This window comes from Ursus maritimus, unplaced genomic scaffold, assembly GCF_017311325.1.
Source record: "Ursus maritimus isolate PB19 unplaced genomic scaffold, ASM1731132v1 scaffold_7, whole genome shotgun sequence".
NCBI lineage: Eukaryota > Metazoa > Chordata > Mammalia > Carnivora > Ursidae > Ursus > Ursus maritimus.
Window position 1 is genome coordinate 1306558 of NW_024426885.1, and position 7057 is coordinate 1313614.

Sequence of the window (7057 nt, forward strand, 5' to 3'; positions counted from 1 at the left end):
TAAGCCGTTTATAATAAGATTATAAGAAATCATTTTCTATTCTTGCAATGTCACTGTCCTCGGGCTGGCTCAGCTCAAACAAATGCGTGTCCGGGAAGGACAGAGGAATGGTTCCTCATTCAGCAGGTGCAGGAGAGGCTAGGGAGCAGGCCCCGCAGGACCTGCACTGACGGCCCATGGAATTTAGACTCCCCCCACCCCGCGTTACCCAGAACCACTCCAGAGGGCTCTGAATGAGGAGCAGCACTGCAGAATGAATGACGTCACAGCCCTGTGGCTGCCGGCTGCCCCCACGCTGCCACGGCAGCCTGAAAAGGAGCAGACGGGTGGCATGGGCACACAAAAAGCGGGTGAGGGCGACTGGGGGTGGGTGCGGGCGAGCGGAGAGGCAGGAGCCCGTGCACATGGAGATGGAAGCGGTATGGCTCATCCACTCGCCCAGGGCGGGAACCAGAACCAGCAAGCGAGGACCCTTAGCCGCCTGGGGGTCTGGCAGCTGCAGGTAGGCTCTAGCCCGAAGCCTGGGGGGGCCATGGGGGTGATCGAGGGAAGGCCAGTGCTATGCAACGCTAGCCAGGAAGGAAGGAGACAGAGTCTGTTTGCCCTCCCAGCCACGCCGGAGAAGCCGAGGGTCCGGGGTCCAGCTGGTGGGCTGCAGACACGGTCAGCGTCCCCCGGTCAGGAGGTTCTGGTCCTGGACTCTGGACCTAGGCTCTCAACGCCTTGGGGAGCTGCCCGAGCAGGGCCACAGAGCCGCGTGCAGCAGCGCTATCTGTCTGTGACTCTGGGTCACCGGGCAAAGCATGGGGAGGTGCTTACAGGGCTTCCCGAGGGGTCTGAGGCGTCTCCTGCACCGCCTGCATAAGGAAGTTCCCGTCTGGGGCTGCCCAGGTGCCGGTCAGCCTCTTTGACCTGGGACAGCTGCTCATCGAGAGCCTCTTTTTGGAGCTGCAGTCTCTGAGCGTGCCCGGCTTGGGCCCCTAACTCTCTCTCCAGCACGAAGACTGCTCTGTCTTTCAATTTTATCTCCTCCATCTACAAGGAGAACAGAACACAATCACACAGGCAGGCAGAGTACAGATCTGCAGTTACCATAGAGACAGGTGGAGCAACACTGGGAACCAGCATCGGGAGGGTCCCCACGGCAGTGGCCCTGCTAGTGTGTCTCCGGGCTCCGAGACCGGATGCAAAGCAGGTCGCCCTGGACCGAGAGCCCCACGGCTCAGGACGCAGTGACACACACCCCCTCCCCCGACCCCCCGTCCAGGCTGGCCTCTGCTCTGCTGGGTCGGTTCAAGCTGGTGCAACTGAAACTCCTTCCTGGACTCTGTGCACCCCTCCCAGCGCCCCTGGGTGCCCGCCAGGACCACCCTCTTCGGTGCTGGGTGTGGCCACTGGGGGCTGGCATTGGCTGGCCAGTGCACAGAAGCTGTCTGCAGCTCCTGCCTCCTGCTGTGTGTTGGGCAGGGCAGGGGGATTCCCCGAGTTCCTTGAACCCCATCCATAGGAGAGTGTGAGGAGTAAGGTCCGTCCTCCAACAGGCGGGCTGTGGGTATGAGAAGCAGAAGTTTCTCGCTGCCTCTTTCCTCTCCTCTCTGAGGGGCACCCGGCCCAGGAAGAGCTGGAGCCAACGTTCTTGTTCTTCTGCACCCTGCCTCTCCTTGCTCTGAGGTGTGGACAGACAGACAGCAGAAGTGCTGCCCGACTGCAGGCAAAGCTGCCTTTTAGTTAATCTTGCTTTGAGCTAAGGCTTGGGGGGGTCTCTGGACATGTCAGCTCCAGACTGGAGGACAGGGGCACCCGGCCTACCCAGGTCTCTGCATGCCACAGAGGTAGTAGCTGTGAGGGGTCCATGGCCCTCCCCGCTCTCCCTCAAGTGTTCGGCCTCCTGAGAGCTGCAAGAAGGCCCTCTGCACACAGCGGCCACCTGCCTCCGAGCCCCTCATCTGGGCCACCGAAGGGTGCGCTGCTACCCGTGGGGAGGCAAACACACTCCACTCCGCCCATTCTTCAGACGGACAGACAGACTGGGGCACTGCAGGGGTCATTACGACGGTGCTTGATTTACAAGACAACCCAGTTTAAAACATATTTTCAAACAACGGAACGGGGTCGGGTATCCTGATGCTTCACTTGCTGTTTAAGGCTAAATAAGCTAATACATCAGCCGTCTGCTGAAGTCAGCTTGGAAACAAAGAAAGAGATGTCTCATTAGCCCAGATCACAGAATCCACAGGCAGGCGATGAACGGAACAGAATAAAAGAAATCCCTAATTGTTAAATTCCCATTTACTAGAGCACACAGAAACACACTGAATTAGAGAAAACAAAGGGGCCAGTAAAATTGTATTGTATTACTAAGCAGCTATGTTCTGGGGTCTAACGTGGACACTCAGAAACATCACCATTCTTTCAACAGGAAACCAGAAAATAAGAATTTCTACACAAAGATCCCACTTAAATGAGCTCTTTAAACAGATGGTTTGGACCAAAAAGCAGACCTCCCTAAGACGTCACCCGTCCATGTCATGTGCTACAGCCAAGTGGTGTGACCCGCTCACAAAGGCAATTCAAGGGAAGGGGCTTTCACGCAGGGGCAGGATTTGATTTTATCAAGGTGGGAAGTCACTGTAAGATCAGCGACAGTGTCCCCAGGGGGTCTACACCGGCAGAGTCAGGGTCTGTCAGTGTCCGTGTGCAGGAGACGCCAAGGGCGAGTTCCCACAGCTCCCACCTCGAACGCCCATTTGTGAAGGGGGGCCATGCGCGTGCGTGACACAGACGCCCCGTTGAGGTGGAGGAAAAGCTCTGTCCGGTCCCGTGGGGCCCCCATGTCTACAGGGAGCTGCTTCCGACTTGGGGCACATTTCCAAATAGGATGCCCAGGCAGGCCAGGGAAACATAGTGGGCAGCGTGGGACTGGGGGGCTGCCCCTCTGTGGCCCAGCACCCCCTTTCCCTACCAGAGGCCTATGGTTCTGGAGGGCAGAGAGCACCTGGGGACGTCACCTGTCACCATCCACACCCACCAGCACTCAGATGACCAGCCCGGCCAAGAGCACAGGACAGGGGCTCTCGGGTGAAACGGGGGACTGAATCAGGATGTGCCAGTCACCCTACTGTCACCTTCTCTCTCCTGGACCGATGCAGCAGGCTTCCAAGTGGCTTCCCCGTGTCCACTCCTATGCCTGCTACAGCCCGTCCCCACACAACTGGAGTCATCGTTGAAAACTGACAGGTCGCATCACCCCCAAAGTTCAACGGTAAGATTCCAAATCCTGACCAGAGCCTGCTAGCTTCTACACGAGCTGCCCCTACCCACCTCCAGTGTCCAGACCCACACCCCCACACCCCCACCTCCCCCACGTCCCCGCAGCCCCTCTCCACAGCATCCTCACCTCCGCACAATGCCGATAGCATCCCACACATACCCTCACCCCTGTGAGCACCCCACCCCTCACCGCCTCCCCTAGGGCACCCCCAACCCCACATCCCCTCACCCCTGTGAGCTCCCCACCCTTTACCCCTCCCCTACAGCACCCACACCCCACACACCCCTCCACACCCCCTCTTGCCCAGTTACAGAAGATGTATGGAAACCGAGGCAGCCCTTGGGATGGTGGGTCCCTAGGGGAGGCTGCTGAGGCTGGAAGAATGGCCCTTGTGGAGGGGAGAGGACGCCCCGCAAGCCATGACCCGCCCCCTGCAGTCCGGAGCAGAGGCACAGAACGAGAGCCTCTGCCTGAGCCTGGGAACCTGCATTTGAAAGCACCTTAGCGGGTGCCTGTGTCCCACTCAGTTAGTGTCTGACTCTTGGTTGAGGCTCAGGTCATGGTCCTGGGGTCCTGGGATGGAGCCCCTCGTCCTCAGGCTCCCTGCTCAGCGGAGAGTCTGCTGCTCCCTCTCCCTCTGCCCTTCCCGCCTCTAAAATAAATAAGGTATTTTAAATACATACATACATACATACATAAAAATAAAAGCACCCCAGCAGAGAGGCCCCCGCACCACCGCCAACCCCCTGGTGGCCCCCTGGTGACCCCTCACAGCTGTGGCAGCTCCCACCCCGGAACCACAGGGGGGTGTCGGGGGGGCCTTGAGGGGGGCCTTACCTCAGGACCCTCCCTCACCTCGCACCTGCTCCAGCGAGGACCTCTCCCCCAGAGCAAAGAGATAAATGCGTTGGGCAGTTCGCCGTCACGCATCTTGGGCAAAAATGGGGGACCTGCCTGGGACCACAGCCCGGGGAATGGACACAGTTCAGCCTCTAGGTTTGAAAATGTCCCGTCTGAAAACACACTCCATGCAAGGCTCCGTCAGGGAGTCCGGACCTCACACACACGGCTGTCACTCACCCGCAGCCCAGGACCCCCCAACTCCAGGACAGAACCCCGCGGGGCTCCCCGTGAGCGGCGCTCTGGGAGATCGCAGTCTCCCTTCTATAGCGATCTTTTCCGGGGTTGATCACGGCGCTGGATACCTGGGTGAGGGGGGATGATCGTCTACATCACGGATTTGGGTGAGAAAGCTGGAACTGGGTTTTGCCTGCCTGGGGTTTCAGAGAGCGCGCCAGCAACGGGCTGAGCTCGGGTTTCAGTGAGAGATGTGCGTGCGAGACAAACATCCCTCCCAGGTTCAGTAGAAACGGGGCGTGAGAGTGCCTTGAGGCTGCCCCGGGGCCCAGCGTCTCACCACCAGGCCCCCCCACCCCTGCCCCCAACTTCCATGAACAACCTGAATCTCCCCCTCTGACTTTCACTCCCCCGCCCCCCAGGACCCGGCTTCCGCAGGGACAGCGCTGGACGGCCACGGCTGAAGAGTTGACTCCAGGCTCCCCTTCCGTAAGATCAAGGGGCCCTCGTGCAGTGGCCTCGCGAGGGCCCCAAAACCAACAGGCCTGGGCCTTCTTGGGGAGGGTCTCAACCTGCAGTTACTTCCTGAAACCCCCCAATGGGGTGATCTGATAGGTGCCCGGATGGAGACGCACGTCCCATCCCTTGGGTGACTTCAAGGCGGGGCTGTCCCTCCACCCCAGGAGCAGCCTTGCAACCACTCCAGGCTCAGCCCAGCTTCTGGCTCTGTCTGGGGTGTGTCTGCTGGCCACCATGTCCCAGCCCTGGCTTTCCTGCACATGCCTTCTCTTGGAGACCTCTGTGACCCCACCAGCTGCCACATCTCCAGCCAGTACCTGGGGTCTTCAGGTCAAGACAGGGACTTAATTGTGCATAGTTTCTCCTGGCTCTGGACGGCACAGCCTGGCCATTCTGCTCCCAGCTGAGCTGCAGCCCTCCCGGCACTTCAGCACCACCCCCCCCCCACCACACCAGGGCCATCCCAGGCACCTATGGGGCTCTCTGAGATGACCACAGATAGCCACAGCCTCCCTTCGGCACCCGTGAGCCATGGTCCAGAGGACCCCACACAGGCTGGTGCCAAGGACGAGGGCTGGAAGTGGGGCAAGGAGGCAGGGGCCAGGCCCGGGTGCCAGCAAGTGTGAGCACAGGGCTGCCGGGGAGTCTCTGGCTTTGGGCCACATTGGGGGTTGTTCTGGTCTTTGCAAAGTGGCCAGCACTTGTTGAAATTCATTCCAACCCAGCCCCCGCCCTCCCTCAGCCTGTCTTCCAGTGAGACCTGTCCCTGTCCCCAGGCCTGGAGCTCCCTTCCTCCCCCTAGGACGCAGGGAATTCAGGCCCCAGGTTTGCTGGTAGCAGTGCCCTCAGTGGAGTCCCCCTTTGCTCAGGGTGCTGGCCACATGTGGAACATTGTCTCCGTGGACGGGGAGAACAGAACCCTCCGCATGCTCCACAGCGTCCCGGGAGAGGTGGTCCATGGCCGCAGGGCTCCGTCCGTGTGTCTGGGCTGCAGAAGGGCTCCCAGGGCTGGCCCTCACTCAGGTGCAAGCCTGTCTGTTTGCGGACTCGTGCACAGCTCCTTACAGTTGCTGTCCCACACCCTGGCCCTGAGTCCAGGCCTGCACTCCCCTGAGCCCTAGCTGCCTGCTGACCTTCTGGGGTCTCTGTCACTTCATCCCAGGCCCAGGGAAGTCATCACCACACAGCAGAATGGGCCGGTGTCACAGCCAGAGAAACAGCAAACTCTTTCCCTAACATTTGTAATTAAGTAAGATTGTCGAATATCTTCAGATGGGACAGCACCGGGCTCTTCCCGTAGGGGAGCCCCGAGAGACCCCCCAGGCCCGCCAGGGGCAGGCATCCCCCTGAGCCAACATCGCCAGCCTCTCTGCACCCAGAGGTGTGCAGCCAGGCCATCCTGGAGCTGGAGTCACGTCCTTCCTCTGGCCTGTAGCTCCCTGCCGGGACCGAGGGAGGTGGCTGTCGAGCCCCTGGATCAAGGGGCCAGGCCAGCGCCCTGACACCCCTACCAGCTGTGCACTGTGTCTCAGGGCTGGGTCCCGCCTCTAGACAGCCCCCAGCTTGCATGTCCCCTGAGCCAGGACCTTTCTCAGATCCACCCTGGTCTGTGGTGGGGGGGCCGCCTTGGACCACCCCTGCACCCGCCCCTTCTGCTCCTGCCCTGCTCCCAGCTGCACTCTGCACAACTTCTCCAAAAATGCCCCTGAGCTCCCTGTTCCCAACCAAGGCTACAACCCCCCCCTCCCCAGGCTGGACACCACACTCCGTCACGCCTTCCCGCCAAGCATACCAACACACATCTGTATTGTACTGTGGACATATCCGCACCCCTGGGCCTGGGCGTTGTCTTTAGGCCCCTTGATTCTGTGGGGTGGACATTTCCCTGGAGAAGATCGTTAGCCCTGCAAGCATCGCTGTCCACAGACGCACGAATGACGCCACGCCGTCCACAGCACTGCAAGTGATCTTCGCCAGGTCGGAGCATCAGTCTCTAGATCAAATCCTCCTCGGAATGTGGCAACGTGTTACTTGTTTCCTCATTAATCAGCGAGTCACATAGGATTTTTGCCTTGTGTTCGTTCTGTATTGTATGGGAATCACGAAGACACCCTCTGTTAAAATGTACCGTTTAACGGTTTGGCTACATTCCTGATAAAAATTCCAACCGTTTTTTTTATCTAGGAAAAA

General features: G+C 59.7%; 1 protein-coding gene across 1 annotated transcript in view; it reads right to left on the minus strand.

Moving 5' to 3' along the window:
- The window catches only part of JAKMIP3 (Janus kinase and microtubule interacting protein 3), a 97740-nt gene that overhangs the window by 26407 nt on the left and 64276 nt on the right, over nt 1-7057 (minus strand). Inside the window, exon 4 of the mRNA XM_040624572.1 lies at nt 820-1035. Coding sequence (XP_040480506.1) covers nt 820-1035 — 216 coding nt within the window. The remainder of the gene's footprint in view (nt 1-819; nt 1036-7057) is intronic.